Source organism: Manacus candei, unplaced genomic scaffold, assembly GCF_025592945.1.
Source record: "Manacus candei isolate 608988 ecotype Guabito, Panama unplaced genomic scaffold, ASM2559294v1 h1tg000011l, whole genome shotgun sequence".
NCBI lineage: Eukaryota > Metazoa > Chordata > Aves > Passeriformes > Pipridae > Manacus > Manacus candei.
In genome coordinates, this window is record NW_026138059.1 from 26,725,112 (window position 1) to 26,744,345 (window position 19,234).

Below are 19,234 nucleotides of genomic sequence, written 5' to 3' on the forward strand. Positions count from 1 at the left end.
TTTCAAAACATGTTCCTTTCACAGTCCACAGGAACAAGCTCACAGAACCTTGGCTTCCAAACCAGATTTTTCAAAAATTGAAAGCAACGAGCACAGGAAACTAAGGAGACATGAGACTCAAATCATTAATGGCAGCCGTACAGCTGAGCAGGAGAATCGGCACCCGGGTATTTTCTGTACTAAATACAGCCAGAAGAAGAAAAGCCCTGCTCTAACGTGCATCAGAAAGGATCTGAACTGGTCAGTTGGAAAGAATGCCAAGAAAATAAATGGAAAAATGACATTCTGATGAGGCATAAAAAGGTAAGAGATATAATAAGTAATATATGAACAGATATCTCAATTAGGAGAAAAACAGAGTGCCAATTTTAGACCAACATGAATTTCATCAGTTCTCTCCAAACTCATGTTGGCTTTCACCACAATCTTCTGCATTTCATGCTCCCAAAGGGGCATTAAGTTTGTCTTACATTTCTTTCCTAGCATTAGATCCTTACAAGACCTCTAACAAAAGTCCTCAGTTGTCCATGACAACAGCTTTAAGAACTACGCATTGCTCCCAAACTACATGTAATTCATGACCACTTTCTTTCAGGACTCTGCTTCAGTCTATATAGGAACAGGCAGCATAGCCAACATCACTCTGAGGGGGAAGCACATCCTGTACAAAGCCTGTGACAGACAACATGGGTGAAATGTCTCCTAATCTCTGTTCACTGATCCACGCTTGAGAAGAAGAAAGTTTACTTATCTGGCTGTTAACCATTGCCTTCGGCATTGCCTTCCTTTCACGCATGAAGGTGTTATTAGTAAAGAGCCATTCAAATGAATGGAAAATCAGACTATGGAAAAATCCCAAGCGCAGGAGATTGGGGCTTACTCTTTACTCATTTGCCACAGAATACAGCTGCACGATCTACAGATTTTTAAGTGCCACAGACAAAATGCCAGAGAATTAATCGATCTTTCCTTCTTTCTTTCCTTCCTTTCTTTCTCCTCCCATGTACAGCATACTTGAGTACTCATCTATACAGTGACTGAGCTTATCCTGGTTTGCACATCTAATTAAAACATAAAAACCACATCTTGACCCCTGTAACAACTGACTGAAGAACTGATTGAAGAATTCTTTCCTGGGAAATGTGTATACATATTTTTTATTACTTCAAAGAATACCATAATTCTCTAGGTACATTTCAGCAAGATCTAGTGCACATGCTCTCTTTCCTACAGAAGCTCTTCCACTTAGCTGTATTTTATTAGTAGGTCTGAAAGAGCAAATTAACTAATTAGTATTTCATACATTTGAGCTTCCAATAAGCAGTAAAGTTATTCAGAAAGCTTTTTTACAATGACTCAGTCAGAAATGCTTTTGTACAGTGATTTAAATTTATTTCAATCCCTTTACAGTTAAATTAAAAGCTGAGATGACTTCATATGCACCATAAACCATCTGAATCACTTTCTTTTCCTTTAAATAATCCTTTTACTTTTTTCATCTGCTTGGAACTAATTATTTCCTGCAGTTCTGTCAATCATATATTTCTATTCCAAAGCTTGTTAAGCAGAAGAGTATATTACAACTAGGTTCCATCACATAAAGGTCAGAGCTAGGTTGACATAATACTGTATGAGATGAGAAAACACAAACAATGCTGCCGAGCAACTTCTTCATCAGCCTAGGAAACTAAGAAGTCAAGGAGTAGTTAATTCTCACAAAGGCACAGGACATTAACAATAAGTAAAGTAGCATAGCATTGAATTTAAGTGAAGGACATACTGAACAAAAGCAATATTGGACAAGGGCAGCTTTTTCTTTGTTATTAGACAGTTGCCATAATTATGAAAAATGTTGCTAATATACAATGCATTTATCCCAGACAAATCCAAAAACTTGAAGTGATAAAATTCTAGCTTTTAGCAAATAAGTAGGAGGGTAACATAGGCTGCAATAAATTATTCAGACCTTGACAAAAACAGGAAGAGATTATTTAGTGTACAAAGCACATATTTAAAAGTAGTCAAAACCCAAAACACTGATGCATGTATAATGTAAACCCAGGCATTAAATAATAGCATGTTTTTAGGTAATACAGATGTTTTATTAATTTAAACATTCAGATGTTTGAGATTTTATTTCAATATGTACGTTTTCACTTGTTCAAGAAGGATGAGGTCACCACTGCTCAAGCGCATAGCTACTGGAGTATGTTACATGATAATTCCTGTTCTAGGCATTTTTAACCTAAAATAAGTTTTTTAGCAAAGGGTAAAACAAAATTAACAAATAGCATCTGTCTCCTATCTATGCTACAAAGTTACACTTATCTCTCACTGCAAATTAAATGTATCCTAAAGCAAAATATCACTTAGACAAAACTTAAGAAAAGAGTCATCTGTTAAATCAACACCTCTTCCTCGAGCAGCTGAGTTCTTTTCACCTGTCCAACCTTCATGCATTGCACTAAGGTCACAGCATGGAGTGGGCTTGCAATAGATGTGGCACTTTAAAATATGGTTTTGATTTTAAACACAATCCTTCACACAATTTCAAAACATAAAATGAGATTCCTACTGAACTTTGAAATCCATCCAGGACTCAACATTTCTAAATTTAAACTTACGTTACTTGAAATTAACTTCTTAACAGAACTCATACATAATGTCACATAAGAACCTAGTGTACCACAAAAAGAAATACATGTTTAAAATCACTAAAAAAACAGAGTCTGCATCTCATTTAATATCCATTGTCTTGAGCGGATGGCAGAAGGCACAGATTAAAAAAAACCACAAAGAAGCAAACAAACAAAAAAACACAGAAAAACAAAAACCAAAAAAAAGGCCATCACCAAGAAAAACACACCCACCCACCAAAACCAGAGTTTCTATAACAATGCTCCAAATGAGTGCTGAGAGACTGAATTTGGACAACTGTCAGACTGTGCTCCTGCCCTCCACCCAGTTCACAGAGACCTTGATGTTGAAGTCACAACCTCATGCTACACCTGGTGAGTAACTCAGATCCCAGGTCATTACACACAGGAAGATGGCAGGAATTGCTGAGACAGAGGTAAGACAATAACATGATTTCTGCTGCACACCCTACCTCTCTCTCTGCAAGGAGAAAGGAGGATCTACTACTATTCTCCAGGTTTAAGTTTCCCTTCCTCTGTCTCTATGGTTGACCTTGTGGCTACAGCTCGGCAAATTCCATGAGCATTACACAGAAAGTCCTTTATCTAAATAGATGCAGACAACATGTTATGTAGGCACTAAATTCCACAAAAGTACTCTCTCTTTGATTTTGGTGTTTATTTGGCTTTCTCCCAATGCAGCTATATTAAAAAGAAAAATAATGCCTGGGCCTCTATATACAGCTGATAACTGGCACGATCAGGGATAAACAGAGAATATTTATTTTTTTCCTCAATGAGATACGGTTGAAGCCTACCTACCAGCAAAGCATGCTCCATTTGCTTCGCCAGAGCAGTACCTGAGACATGAATAATTCAGAACACATACATATATACGTTCCATGCACGTCTTCACTTATTGAGCCATAGAGGAACATATGTCACAACTGTCTTAGCTTTAATTTTTTTAAGATTTTGGGAGAAGAATAAAGGATAAGCTCAGCCTGATATTCTACCCTGTGTTTAACATTATTATTGACAATTCAAGGCACCCACAGCTGACATCTGCATTTCCAATGAAAGCCCATTATTAGTTCTCCCATCTTCTGAAGACCATGCAGTCTAATAATTTGCATTTTATATTAATGATCTGGCACTTATTTCTTCTGACCATGGTTCCATTGATGCTGCTTTTTTTATATGCATAGCCTTATGTAAAAACAATCTGAAGGTGCTGTTTGAGTCTCCAAATAAGATTATTACTATATTCAATCACCTAAAAGGTTTTTTTCATTTCCTATGAAGTTTTCTTTTTAAAGCAGGATTAAAAGTAAAGTATTAGACAAATGAAAAACTTTATAGAATTATGATCCTCAAGTTTTCATTTCCAAAAGGCAAAAGGCATGACAAGCAATATAATCTAAAAATACATGTTAAAATTTGGTTTTTTTTCTAATTTTTAACACTCAAATATTCAAAAGAGATATGACAATGGCAAGGCATTCAGCAGTCTCAAAATGGTTTCTAAAATTTATCTTGGCATCAGTGAGGTACAGCATGTGAAATATTGTTTCAATTGTAACAATACAACCAACATGCAGCAAGAACATAATTACTATTTATATGCTGACAGTTTAAAAAATGGAATATTGCTTTGATTTTCCACAGAACAAAAATGGTTTGGAGAATCAGATCTATTAAAAAGATTGCTTAAGACATATATTAAATTATTGGTATTTACTTGAAAAAATAATCACTGAATATAAATTCAAAAATGTACAAACCAACAAAGGAAAGAAGTTTGTAGCCAATTGCTAACACCGAGGTGCAACAGAATATACAACTATAGCCCCAGAGGGGTTTTTTATTAGCAAACATAACTTGAATGAAACAGCAGGACTATCAAAACTGTGGGTAAAGAGATAAGATCAAAACAGAAAAGGTAGATTGTAATACAAACATTTCTCCCTTCCTTACTCTTCTTGGATTGCTCAAAATTTAAAACAAATTCAAGAAAAAAAACATAAAACTCTGTAATTTCAAGTGGATGATAAGTTTGCATCACCAGTGTAAAGGTAACACATACAAAGCAGAATATTTACTATCAGTTGAAGTGGCTAAATCATTATTCTCATGACTAACACTGGGCAGTAAAAAGGCAGACTTATGGAAACAGGCATCTAGCATGGATGAACCCTAAGCCCCATCTTTTGATTACAAAGCCCCAGTTAGGCATCGAAAGCTTAGTAGCTGCTATTTTAGGAGCACAGACATCTCAGTCCAATTCATTGTTTGATTGCATTTACAGTGACTTCATTTAGAAATCTTTCTGAGCCCTCAAAAACAGAACTCAATAAGGGGATTTTACTGGGATGTAAGCGCTTAGAACCAAAAGGAATTTTGTTCTGTCTAGACCGGTTGCCTCCCCCTCAGGTAATCTGAGGAGTAGATGAACTTCCCATTTCAATTACAGAAGCAAAAGTCATAGTTCTCAATAACCTATAACGATAAAATAGATGTGTCATTATCATCATCGGATATTTACACACAAAAAGATTGTGTATGGGAATAAAAATTTTAATTATTCATTTTACACTGAATTTAGGCTACCTGCAATATCAAACACAGGATTTTACTGTTTCTGCTTTTTCCAATTATTCTTCCTAGTGCTTTTGTTGCATGTAGTATGGAGACATTCTTAACCTTAATTGCAACAGATACTAGATGATCCAGTCACTATTTTCTCTTTCTGCTTCTACTCGTCTCACACTGCCTTCCTTTCTACCAGCCATTCACAATGACTCTTCATAGGAATAGCTATTATGGGTTTTCACGTGGCTGTCTTTATGATAAAGAATTATCACTCCAGTGAATTAAAGAACTGTGGGAAAATTCCTTCATCTTAAAGACATTATTCAAGGCATTTCATACTTGAAAAGATTCTGGTACTGATGTTCTTAGAATACAAATCACTTCATGGTATTTAAAAAAAGACTAGTACAGTAAGTATGAAGTCTCCTAAAAACTAGAAAAGAGAACAAAAAAAAAGTAGTAACAATCAGCACTTATTCACAAATACTATCTTAGAAAAGGAACTACCTACGTTTCCTAAACCGTGATAGAACTAAAAATTAAGTATCAGCTTGTAATAGATGTTATACTCCTGAAGACTTCATATCCATCATTTCAATACATAATCTTCTTTTAAGGTATCTAGTTCATTGTGTGCATGCTTAGCTTCTGAATAAGAAATACTGATTAATGTAATACTCATTTCAAAAGAAAAGTAGTATTTTTCTTCATATTTCTTTTAAATAAGAGAAATATTCTAAAAAGGATGAAAATATAGCCTTCACATTCTCTCCTAGATCACAACAGTCAGTCAGGGTATTCAGACGTATTAGAATCACAGAATGGTTTGGATTGGTAGCAACATTAAAGATCATGTAGTTCCAATCCCCCTGTCATGGGCAGGGATACCATCCCCTAGACCAGGTCGCTCAAAGCCCCATCCAACCTGGCCTTGAACACTTCCAGGGATGGGGTATCCACAGCTCCTCTGGGCAACCTGTGCCAGTGTCTCACCACCCTTACAGAAAAGAATTTCTTCCTAGTATCTTATCTCAACCTACTCTCAGTTTAAAGCCATTCCCCTTGTTCTGTCACTACAGGCCCTTGTGAAAAGTCCCTCTCCAGCTCTCTTGTAGGCCCCCTTTAGATACCGAAAGGTGCTATAAGATCTCCCCTGAGCCTTTTCTTCTCCAGACTGAATAATCCCAATTCTCTCCCAATTAGGTATGGAAAAGAAAATACTAGAGAGGTCCTGCTTTCACCTTCATAAAACCTATCTTGAACTATATAGTTATTTTATATTTGGTACATCATTCCAATTAATTTTGACTATTTTTTTCTCTACTTTTTTTCTCCTAGAAACAGGAAAAAGATGGGAAGGTAAGAGACAGAGAGAAAGCTGAAAAAAAATGAATATTATGGCTACATTAATTGCAGAAAAGGAGTAATTAAATCTAAGTTAGGAAAATAAGACATGACAACATTTGAACACACTCTCACTGCTTCCATATGATTCCCAATCATACTCTATTTCGCTTATAGTTTTTTCTGTTTTGAAAGATACTGGACAAGAAAAGCCCTGTGTTAGACTTCATTCCCAGTACACAGAAAACTGGACATGATATTGCAACTGCAAAACCTGCTCCACTGCAAAGTTTTTCACATTTTCCACTTCAGCTGTGATTACTGCCACATTTTTGAGAGATCTCTATATTTGCTTGAGACAGAAGCTGGCTTTAATTCCACTTGGCAGTTCCTATGGGAATGACTTATAAACTGCAATATGAGGGAGACAGTTTTTCTATTTAATCATAAGCATTTCCTAGCATAACAACAAGATAAAAAGATACTGCAAATAAAAGTGAGGGGCTTTTAAGGCTAAAAACATGAAAGGCAAAGAATTGTTTAGCAAAGATACTGAGAAAAGTTCTTTAAGAAAATCATCTAAGAACAAAAAATTTGTTTGTGGACTTTATTCTCCAAATCGTGTTTAAGGTTTGAAATATCTCAGAGTTATTTTCATTTACAATGCAACTTAAACATTTAGGTCTGACTTTGGATTTTTTGGAGCATGTTTCATGGTTTCCTGAAAAAGTATCACATCAGAGTAAGCAAGTAAAACATACAGAACCTGAAAAATATAAAGGATTTAATACCGAGACAACTTCTAAAGTTACTCTTGGAGAACTGCTTGTCCTGTATCTCTCTCCCAGGAGCAACACTTTGTGTCCCTTCCTCTGACAATTATACTAGTGATAATCTGCCATTCAAAAAGGTTCTAACGAGAGTAACACATTTGGAGAATGAAACAGGACATGACAAAATTTAATACACTCCCTTTGCTTTTATATAATATTCTATTAAGCGTTCTCTATTTTGGAAAATGTGGAGAACAAACCACCTTCACTGTGATCTACAGTGCCCCCTGGGTTGGGACAAGGAGGATCAGAGATGTAAGGGAAAGGAAGAAATAATGTTTTCTTCACACAGTCTGACCAGCAAGTAAAACAGTCAGGTTTCAAACTAATTACCACTAAACAATGCTCCCCAACAACAAGCAGCTTACTAGACAAAAAATACAAAATTAAGAACACAAAACCAGCAAAGACATCCTGTTCAGCATGTACTAATTATCACTCTTCAGCAATAATTTACTTTATGCAGGCGTGTTAGCAAAGGAGACATTTTTAAAAAAGAGATGTAAAAATGCATAGAAATCCTACTTTTCAGTTGCTGTGCGCTTTACTCAAGTACAAGGAGGAACAGTGAAGAAAATACAAATTAACTGTCTGAAAGTTTACAGAAGAGGTATGAAGATTTGGAAATTGTGCTACTGAGACATTCAAGTCAGGTTTTCAATGATGGACAAAAGATGATCAACTGAGACTTTGAAAAGACAACTAGCTAAGATGTATTTCTGCCAATCCAGCTCCACAGATCCAAAGGCTTCTGCAGCATTACTCCCTTACCATGTTGATTCTCCATCCTACAGGCTCACCATTTGTTGCTCTTCCTATACTGCAATGCTACCCTTTCAGAACTTCAGAATACTGAAACACATTACCTGCCAAGCTGCTGTTGCTCTTAACAAACAGCACCATAAAATCAAAGGAGGAAGAGAAAGTAAACTTAATGCACCTCTCCCAGAGTGAACAGAAAGCAAAGCAAGACACAACAGAGTGGATGCTCATTTCATTTACCTGACACCCTGAGCCATGAAGGAATGAAGTGATAAATACAGATGTCAAGAACATAACACACATTAAGAGCACCATTACAAACATTTGGGTGTTTGTTAGGTAAGTCTCTGCAATAAATAATTGAGGGTGCAAGAGCAAACACGAGCATGGCATCCTCATTTTCAAGAGTACTATTAGTAAAAAAAGCATTTTAAATCTATATTTTCAGGAGGTACCATTTGAAATAGAGCCTCAGAATTAAAATTAAGAGTGGAAGGGTGACTGGCAGCCAGGTGCATTTTTAAACTGAAAAGATACAATTAAACACTCGCACCTCTGAATTGTGCCCTTCAAAACTTTCACAGGTTTCACCTTTTTAAGATAAGGTTAAGAGGCTAGCAACTAAGAGACAGCACGTACTGTGAACCTTACATTGTTTTAAAATAAAGTTTGTAATGGAAAAGTCAGACAAGGTAATATTTTACAGGGATTTAAAACAAACATTTTTCACGCATTAATTCAATGAGCACATTGGCTGTAAGTGGGATTTATGACTAGCATACCTATTTACCATGACAAATTTTATCTAATAGCAACAGCATTGCTATGTATAATGACAACCTAAGAAATCTTGATCTTGACTTAATTTAATGCACAGAGTATTAGGAAATTGAATCAAAATTCTATCTCCTTTCTAAACGTCTAAATAATTATTCTTTTTCAAGCATTCAGTCTATTCTTACCATTGCAATCTGGTCTCATGAAAACTTGGCTAGAGTTTAAAAATTTAAAGGCCAGGGTTAGAAAGGAAAAGGAAAGTAGTATTCACTTTCAGCATCCTTGCTAAGAATGCACTAATTAGATCCTGTCTCATGCCAGTGTTACTTTTTATTACTTAACTAAGGAAAAAAATAGTTGCTTAAGTTTAGTGTCTATACATTTACATGTAGCTACTGAATATTATCTCAGAAAAAGCTTCTCAAAACAAGGTTTTTCAGGAAGAGTTGTCTCTAAGATGATTGGAGAATGAAGACACCTTCTCTTGTGGATTGTTTCAGACAAAAAGGGATTTGGATTTCCCTGTATTTGCTTCTAGGGCTATTAATTATTCTACTGTCAGCTTCCTCTGTTACACTAGAATTATCCACCAAATCTGAACTTCTTATTCACTATTCAGGTGAAAGAGCTAGTGCAATACAGCTACTATGAGTTCATAATAATGAACTCAACTACACACAGAGGAAAATCAAGAAGCTGAAAAGTAACATTGTCCTGGGATAAAAAGTGTTTTGCCCTGGAGTTAGAAAAAGTGGTTAACCCTGGGGGGGTGGTGTTCCTGGTGTGCCAGGGCCAATCAGAAGCTACATTTCACTACTGTAAAAATCAACATACAGGCACAGGCTGGAAGAAAAGAAAGTTGAGGTAGTTGTAGCCGTGTTGTGAAGCCACGAGGAGGGAGGGCCAGCAGGCTCTCTTCTTCAGCCCCTGGCTGGGGGGCCTGGAGCAGCGCGGTAGTTGAGTGGAGCCCCCCCTGAGACTGGCGATTGAGGGGGATTCCGAAAGAATTGGAGAGATCCCTGGATCGCACCTTCTTTTACCCTCTTATGTGAGGGGGACAAAGGACAGCTGTGTGCAGAGCTGAACAGAGGCAGCAGTGGCTGAAAGCCAAAAAGATAGCCAGCAGCAGCAAGATGGCATGGAGCCAGGCTCAAAGACGCAGAGAGATGATGTCCTGCAAGGAGAGAGAGAGCTGGCAACAGAACAGAGAAAACTCAGTGAAGACTGTTTTGGGGGTAAGACTGAATTAAATCTCCCCAAAACTCCTTTTAGAGACCCTCTTTTAGAAAGAGGGATGGACTTCCATTTGAAGAGGAGTTCTGAAATGCAGCAGCACCGGAGAAGAGGAGTGAAAATCTCTAAGGAAGTCCCTCAAAGACTCGGGCTTGAGGGATTAGGATTTTCACAGAGTAAGAACAGAAAAATTCTGACTGCAATACTCAAATCTGCTGCCTTAAAAATGAAGGACGCTAACTAATACCACAGAAACTAATTTGAAGGAACTGTGACCTGAAAAGTGACAAAAAGACTTTTCTCTTTTCTTCCTGGACTCTTGTTGAACAAAAAGAGAAATTTAATCTAATGTAAATATATTATTATTTCATCATAAAAACAGTAGTTGTTACCTATATATATATATGCATGTAAATAAACCTTGTAAGTATTTTCCCCTTCCCCCCATGCTGAGTAGCTGTGTTTTGTCTGAAAACCCTCTCACACTGAAGCAAATTGTGGGAGGGGGGCTTGGACTTGGAAATTGGATTTTTGAGGGGTCTCAAACCAAGACAAACATGCACCGCAGGGATTCAGCTCTGTACTCCATTAAGGCTAAACACCACAAGGAATGATGGGTGCCATTAGGCTTTTATGTTCAGAGGAATATGAAAAATCCAGATTTCAAGTGTATGGAGCTCACACATAGCCAGTGACATGAATGTGGGAAAAAAACCACCTCAATTAGAATATTAAAAGCTAAATAAACACATGAATTTTTATTAAAGACTTTATCATTTTTCAGTGAGAAAAAGATTTTTCTTGAGAAAAAAAATCCAATAGGTTGTAAGAAAAGACAAACTGTGTTATAATTGATTCCTACTCACAGAAACATTTCACAAGTGATTTGAGATGATAATGACATCTTTCCCATATTGGTGCCATCCTCTCCATAGACAAGCAGAAGTGGCATACCAGTTTTCATCCTTCTTGGATCTTCTTTAACCCTCCACAACAGATTTGTGCTGTCTGTTATATCATAGTATATCATGATATACTACTATTTTTTATTTCACCTTATTCCCTCTCTTCTTTTCTACAGAAGGAGCCTGCATGTCCTCTGCCCTAAGCCCCTAAAGGCACATTAATAGCAGAATACCTGATATTTCACAAAACAGCACTTTCTGAACTTCAGAGAGGTGAGCCCCACACCCACACATGGGTACATCCACACTAGTGAACCTACAGGGCAAATGCCTCATCACTGTCCCTGAAGCCATCAGTTATCTGACCACATTCATACTCTCTAAAAAGAAAACTATGAGACCTCAGAACATCTGACAAGAATGGTTCCTGAGCAATGTCAAACTTTAAACTACTCTTAAGAACTGCTCAGCAGTTCTTGAGTTCTTGAGAAGCAGCGAGCCAGGACCAAAAGTGTGCCAGGGACCATTTTAACTACTTTAAAACAGGACGAAGACTGAGTAGTAGGATCCCACCCCTCACACAGTTTCATTTATCAGTATATGCAGCCTCTCAGAACAGACTTCAGTTATGTGTATAGACTGGGGAATGAGATGCTGGAAAGCAGTGGTGCAGAAAGGGGACCTGTGGGTCCTGGTCCAAAGTTGAATATGAGTCAGCAGTGCCCTGGCAGCCAGGAGGGCCAACTGTGTCCTAGGGGGCATCAGGCAAAGCATCGCCAGCCAGTCAAGGGAGCTGATTGTCCCACTCTGCTCTGTGCTGGGGGTGGCCTAACCTTGAATATTGTGTGCAGTTTTGGGCACCACAATATAAAAAAGCCATTAAGCTCTTAGAGAGTGTCTAAAGGAGGGCCACGCGGATGGTGAAGGGTTTGGAGGAGCAGTCGAGGTCACTTGGTTTGTTCAGCCTGAAGAAGAGAAGACTGAGAGGCAACCTCATTGTGGTCTCCAACATCCTCATGGCAGGAAGCAGAGGGGGAGGCACCAATCACTTCACTCTCATGACCGATGATAGGACTCGAGGAAATGGCATGAAGCTGAGTCAGGGGAGGTTCAAATTGGCTATCAGGAAAATGTTTTTCACTCAGAGGGTGGCTGGGCACTGGAAGAGGCTCCCCAGTGGTCACAGCACCAAGCCTGAGAGAGTCCAGGAAGCGTTTGCACAAAGCCGGTGTGATTCTTGGAGTGTCATGTGCTGGGCCAGGAGTTGGACTCTATGGTACTGACAGGTCCCTTTCAACTCTGTATATTCTATGATAATTTTATATCATCTGAGTTGTTCTTTATAGAAAGAACCAAACAAAGCAGAAAAGAAAAATCAGAGATTGTTCTGTGGCCCCTCAGAGTTGAGGCCAGAAGGCAGGCTTATTTCACTATGATACAGCTTCCTTTCTATGAATTTGATTTTAGCATGTGAGATGAAAGCAGTGAGACAGTAATGTCAGATTTTGAGTTGCTATTAATAGCAATTGACATCATGATTCAGACTGAAGAAAGTTACAATAAAAAAAAATCCTTTTAAATGTCCTGAAGAATCATTTGTTTTTCTTGACACAGGCATCTCTTGTAACACAATGGGAAGTGTTACCACAAGTTTCTAGAAACCAGATGTCACAGAAACAGTAAGTAAAAGAAATTGAGTCAAAGGATTCCATCAGCATTCCTGAAGACTGACTTTTGCAGCAGCTATATGTGATAAGCATCAGAATTCAATACAAAATTTATCATGGAAAGAGACAACCAAGATAGATTATTGGCATGTTTTCCTCAAGTACTCCAGTATATATATCTTACTATACTACATGTTGCATTCTGAAAAACTATATATTTCCTTATTTTAGGACTAATTTCTGTATTTTTGTGTCAGTACTGGTCGTCCTAGCACATAAATTCTCATGAGTATTAATAGTGTACATAAGTCTTTGGGATGTACTGTGGAATTTGTGAATGCAGTATTTCAGAAGGAATATTCTGAAAAAGCCAGACAACTTCGCAACACTCAGCTAGCAGAACAGGTTGAGCATTTGAGAATAAGCTCAGGTGAAAATATCTCTAGTTTGCTATATCCGACTAAAACATGAGGTTTGCCTCAGCAAAGGTGTTCATCAATGGGGTTTGTATGTGCATTTCCACAGATTGCATTCCATGAAGTTGCATCTCCAAGAACAGAGTATGTTGGGTCACTGAGGAAGGGGGACATGCTGGAAATCTTATCACAAGACGGATAGTGAGTACAGTAATTCCATCATTCACCTTCAAGAAGACTCAACTACTTTCATGATCCAAGGGAACAATATCAAATTTCAGACCAACCTCTTATGTCAGGTTGATTTTGGGGATTTTTGAATTAGGGGCAGGGGGCATTGTTTTTTTGGGAAGGTGGGGACAGAGGGGGAGAATGTTTTGGTTTTGAACTGGACTGGTGCTTTGTGTAATTATCTGATTTGAAGATCTGCTAGAAAAATGAACACAAATCTAACTTGCACAACTGAAACAGGAACTTATCCTTTCTTGCCAGTTACAAGTTTTTAATACATTTACCTCTCTCTGTGACAAAATTCTGTTGATCATTTCTTGCCAAGCCAAACATCCTTGGGTGCCCATTTCTATAATTAAGCTTCTAAAATTAACCTAAAAATTGCTGTGCTTTTTAATCTTTGCAGTAGGGCCATTGCTAATAACTTCTTGCAGCTAAAGCCCTGCTTGTACTCATACTGATAACATTATCTTAATTTGTCCTTCACATTAAAAAAGTATTACGTAGTAACTAACTCCTCTCTCTCATTCCCAGTGCATTTAAAAAACAAACAAACAAGCTTTAAAGCATTTAAAGCCCTGCTCAACAGGAGACTTTTCCCAAAAGTTGACAATCCTCTGATCATTTTTCCTGTTTGCCAACTGGGATTCATCATGGTAAGTCTGGGCACTTCACTACAAATGTGGGTTTCCTCCCCATCTGCCACAAAAAAAAGTCTCACCAAAATAATCATGACTTCCAAAAAGTGTTATTTTGCTAGAAGAGTATATGCACATCCCAAACTGATGGACGGAGGAGACTGTACACTTCTTATCTTGCGTGCATATTTTAAAGGAAGAGTAACAGCAGTTAATGGCAGGTTAGACACAAAAGGAGTGCAGAGACAAGGAAAGACATGAAGGTAAAGAAACACGGAATCCCAGGAGGAGGAACAGGTAAGAAAATGTAAAGGAAAAATGAGAACTCAAGAGTGGTTGTAGAAGACTATTTTTCAGAAGACTACATGGAATTCTTGTTTAGGGAAAAGTCTTAATCATAGGAGGAATCCAGGAAACTAACACCTACTTTACAGAAAAGGTTAGAGAAAGGACATCCAGATACAGAATTTAAATGTGTTAACAAAAAGCTTCTAGTCCTAATCTAACACTTATTCCCACAAACTACTACTTTTAAAAGCAGCTGGCCTAATTCACAGTATGACTACACTTCCAAGAATACCAAAGTAATTTGTGGTGACTAGTACCATGCCTACATTTGCAATTCCCACTTACACTGAGTGATTGAGCTGACTAGTATCTTACTCAAGACTGTAGTTTAGAAAGTCTGAAATGCACTGTGGTTTACTAATACTGTTCTTGTCCTGTTTGGTGCACTGAAATAATAATTTTGTTTTTCCAGAAGCATTAACAGATACTAGAGTGTTTTCTCCATGGGCTATTTAGTCACAAGTCTAGTGACTAAATTTAACACGTTGTGGTTTAACTACAGTAGCTGGCTAAGATTCCCACAGCTGCTCACTCACTCCCCCTAGAATAAGATGGGGAGAGAGAATGAAAAGGGTCTAAGTGAGAAAACCCAAGGTGGAGATAAAGAGAGCTTCAAAGGTAAAACAAAAGCTGCACATGTAAAGAAAGCCAAGTAAGGAATTTATTCACCACTTCCAATGGTCAGGGAGGCATTTAGCCATCTCCAGGACAGCAGGGCTCCATCACACACAATGGTGACTTGGCAAGGCAAATGCCTTAACTCCAAACATCCCCCTCTTTGCTCTTCTTCCCCCAGCTTTATATGCTGAGCATGACACCATATGGTATGGAATGTCCCTTTGGTCAGTTGGGGTCAGCTGTCCCAGCTGTGTCCCCTTCCCAACTTCTTGTGCACCCCAAGCCTTCTCACTGGTGGGGTAGGGTGAGAAATAGAAAAGGGTTTGAGGCTGTGCAAGTGCTGCTCAGCAGTAACAAAAACCATACCTGTGTTATCAGCACTGTTCTGTGCTGATTTGCAAATCCAAAACACAGTAACATATGAGCTACGATGAAAAAAAAGAATAAATCTATAAAAGATGCCAACAAGAGCCCTTTGGTGACATTCAAACCTTTACCATATTTGAAAGCTGGTTTACAGAAAACAAGTCTCCTATTTTCAGTGCTGTTTAACAGCTCTTTCTTGTGACCACAAAGACTTTATTCATAGACTTTATTCTCCCTTTCCACAACTTCCACAATATATTTCTTTCTTACACACTTTTCCTACAGCCTGTGCCATCAGGAGAGCCTGCTGTTGAGGACTTAGCAGAGGGCCAGCTGCCTGGTTTCAAACAGAAATTTGAGAAGGAGGTGACAGAGCAGCTTAACAAGTACTGTGATGCTCTGGTAACAAATATACCACTTACAGGCTAACTTCTTCTTGCCCTATTGATTTCACTGCGTAAATAGTTCAAACATGCTCTAGAAACGGGAAATATTCCAACAGTGTTTAGCAGACTGTTTCAAACCGCCATTTTTTTCTTGAGCAGGTGGAAATAAATTGATACATACTGTAAGGCTGCTTTCAATCTTAATTCTGATGCATTGCTTGTTATCAAGTTGCAAAAACACCCAAACGCTTTTGGTGTTTAAATTTACTTTGGAGCTCTCATATAAATAAGATTAAAGTAAGAATCAATAACTAATGATAACCAATAAAATTGAAAGTACTTACATTAAACTTGATAATGTCATATATCAAGTACCGAGGGACAACCTGTCCATTAACCTTGTCAATGATCATTTCCTTAAAAGAAAAGAGATGACATGGACATTTATTCATGAATATAGAAGAATGTTGGCACATTTATACTTAGTGCACATATCTGCAAGCCTGATGCAATCAAACACTGGCCACATCTTTATTACAAAAAATATTATACAGTAGGTTAAGATTATAAAAATATTATTGCAGTCTTAAAAGTCTCTCATGAAGCATACAAAAAAACATCAGGAAGTTGTACTAAGGCTTCTGATCTGCAGCATTTATACATTAGTTTCCCCACAGATTTTGAAATCACTACTTTTCTTCAGTGAATAATGAGTTTTCAGAAATCGCCGTAAGAACTGCAATCCTAAATCAACCAAGCACTATTGGAAATCTTGACCACAGTAAGAAGCACAACAGCAAGGATGTAAAGTACAAGCATTCACATTCATTTTCTATGCTCAAGTTGGGTCTTTTCATTTTAACAGCATCCTAGGCAGCAGTGAGACCTGCAATTTGCTTAAATGTTGCACTGTGACTAAACAGTATGGTTCCTTCAAATGGAAATATCATAGATACTCTCTGTATCACATATTAACATTCAATATGTACTGGAAATCATCTTGGAAATATGTCAGCCAGGGAAAGAATAATGACAATCAACATCCAAACACAAAAGTGTTTCCTGAATTTAATAGTACATACAAAAATATAGACACCTTACATGCTGGTGCTTACATCTGTTAACTCAGGCTTCCTATGATATGAATTAGACCTAATTTGTTTGATGAACTTATAAAGAATATTTAGTTTCATATTGATTAGTCATGATTGAAAACAGTAACAATCAACCATTGGTAGATCTTTTCCAGAAAACTTCTAATTATTCACTTCCATAAATGCAACCAATCTTCTCCCTGCCCCCCTCCCCTACCTTATTCTTGGCTAATAAATTAGCAAAGTTAATAATCTGCTAAGGATTTTTTCCTGAAAATACCAAGTTAAAATCCGAATTCACACATAAAAGATAAAACAATTCAAAAACATGAAAACGGTTCACTGTAACAAGATGAAAACATGAGATCGAGAATTATTCCAAAAAAGAACATTACATCAATTCAAATTAATTTTGTTTAGCCAGTTTCTTGCTAGGTTAGTAGCAATTTTCTGCCTTACAACCTTTTAACTTCTTTTAGAATCCATACATTTTACAAAATAAACCCAAACAAGAGTCTGACTGACTCATGGAAGATTGATTTTCAGTTTGCACAACAATAACAAGCTTCTTGAATTGTACCTAGTATTCAACCGCAATTTGCTTTGAAAAATAAGCAAGCAGTTGTAAAAATATAGATTTGTTTTAAAGAAAACACAAAGCTTGAAGCATTTCAAACTACACTAGAAGACATGAACATATTGTTCTCAAAAACATTAGGAACTGTAAGTTGCCTACTTTGTATTTTGAAATCTCATCTTCTGTGAACAGAACACTGAGACAGAGATTGGGCTTTCACAACCAAATGCTGCATTCATAGATGTTGTGAATGACTACCTGAACTGACCATACACATCTTTACGCATAATTTAAAAATTCAAAATTAAAAATAAATTCAATGAGTGCAAAACATTCATTTGTAACATTACAATATCTTATTCTTAGCTCTAAAAAATATTAAGTCACAGGTACTATCAAATAACATTTGCTAAATGTTCCACATAGAGGTAATGCAATGAAATGTCATTCTGTTAGTTTCCAATATTTAGGTAAGACACTGGTGAGCTATCAAAGGAAAGCTGATGCAACACTGCAATGCCTTTTTGGACAATACATTTTATAACTAAGTGCAAGAACAGATGGACTAGGTACAACTCAAGAGACAGAAGGTATAATGTACAAACCTGGAAGAGTGAGTAAAGATATAATGAAAGGGGGGTAGGGGTGTATGGGGGGGAACACAGGGAAAAACCCACCTGATCAGGAGAAACAAATAAAGTAAAACTAAAAAAAAAGAATGCTATTTCTTTAATGTTTCAATCTAATTGACAGGTGAAACAAACTTTTGAAACATGCTTAATTGAACAAGTATTTAAGGTTTAAGGACTCACTTCCTCAGCATGCATATTCAGAGCCTCAGCTTTGATGCAAAGCTAGCATTTGTATGCAAAACCCTGAAAATATTTCAATGCCTAGTATTACAGGATTTTATGCCTAATTTTCAAAATCTGAATCTCTGGATATTCAATTTAAGAAGAATTGTAAAACACATCCAAGAGGACCAAGAACTACTTTTAAACGTCTTCTGGAATGTTCATTTTTAATACAGAATTAATTTTATAAAGAAACCTTTTCTCTACTCCAAACATGTGTAAACTTTTTTGATTCTATTACTAATCACATAAACCTTTTTCCTCACATCCCCACTTTTCTTCCTGCCCTGCCTCTTGTTTTCTTTGACATCCTGACTGAAATCCCAGCTACCAGAGCAAAAAAACAATAGTACAATATGCCTTAGAAGCAGAGATGACAAATTCCTGCACTGCTCATCTCCATCATGACGACAACATTCCCTGCTCCATTAGTTATGCCAATACAACTGTCATAAAGCAAAAGCTGTAAAGTGAGCATAAGGTTCAGATTGGAAATGCTCTAACACATAAATATTTTACAGTCTGATTTCAGAATCTTCCTTGAAATTATCAGAATTGAAAAATACCCCAGGGAATAGACCTCCTCAGAGGCCAGTTCAGAGAGTTTGGGAAAATGTAGTATTTAAGGACCAACCACAATCAAACTCACTCATTCTGACCTGAGCAATAACCTGACACTGTAAAACTATATTTAAGCCAATTTTTAGGTAAGCCAAAACTTAAACCCAAATCCACTCACATGACATGTTAATAAAAGTATCCATGAGGCACGCTTGCATTCGTGCATTCCCTTCTACAGACTCCACGTAGATTTATAGCCAGTTTAAAATGACCTCTGTTAGTCAGTATGATCTTTATGACTTGTCCATTAGCTGCTAGTTTAGGTACTCACTTACCTGTGGGCCTGCAGAGCAAGGTGCAGTGATGAGTTTCTGCAATGTTACCTGGCAACACTGC

General features: G+C 37.3%; 1 protein-coding gene across 3 annotated transcripts in view; it reads right to left on the bottom strand.

Moving 5' to 3' along the window:
- The window catches only part of RNGTT (RNA guanylyltransferase and 5'-phosphatase), a 177,874-nt gene that overhangs the window by 110,636 nt on the left and 48,004 nt on the right, over positions 1-19,234 (bottom strand). For all 3 annotated transcript variants that reach the window (XM_051777749.1, XM_051777751.1, XM_051777750.1), the window contains exon 10: positions 16,097-16,168. In XM_051777749.1, the coding sequence (XP_051633709.1) occupies positions 16,097-16,168 (72 nt within the window). The remainder of the gene's footprint in view (positions 1-16,096; positions 16,169-19,234) is intronic.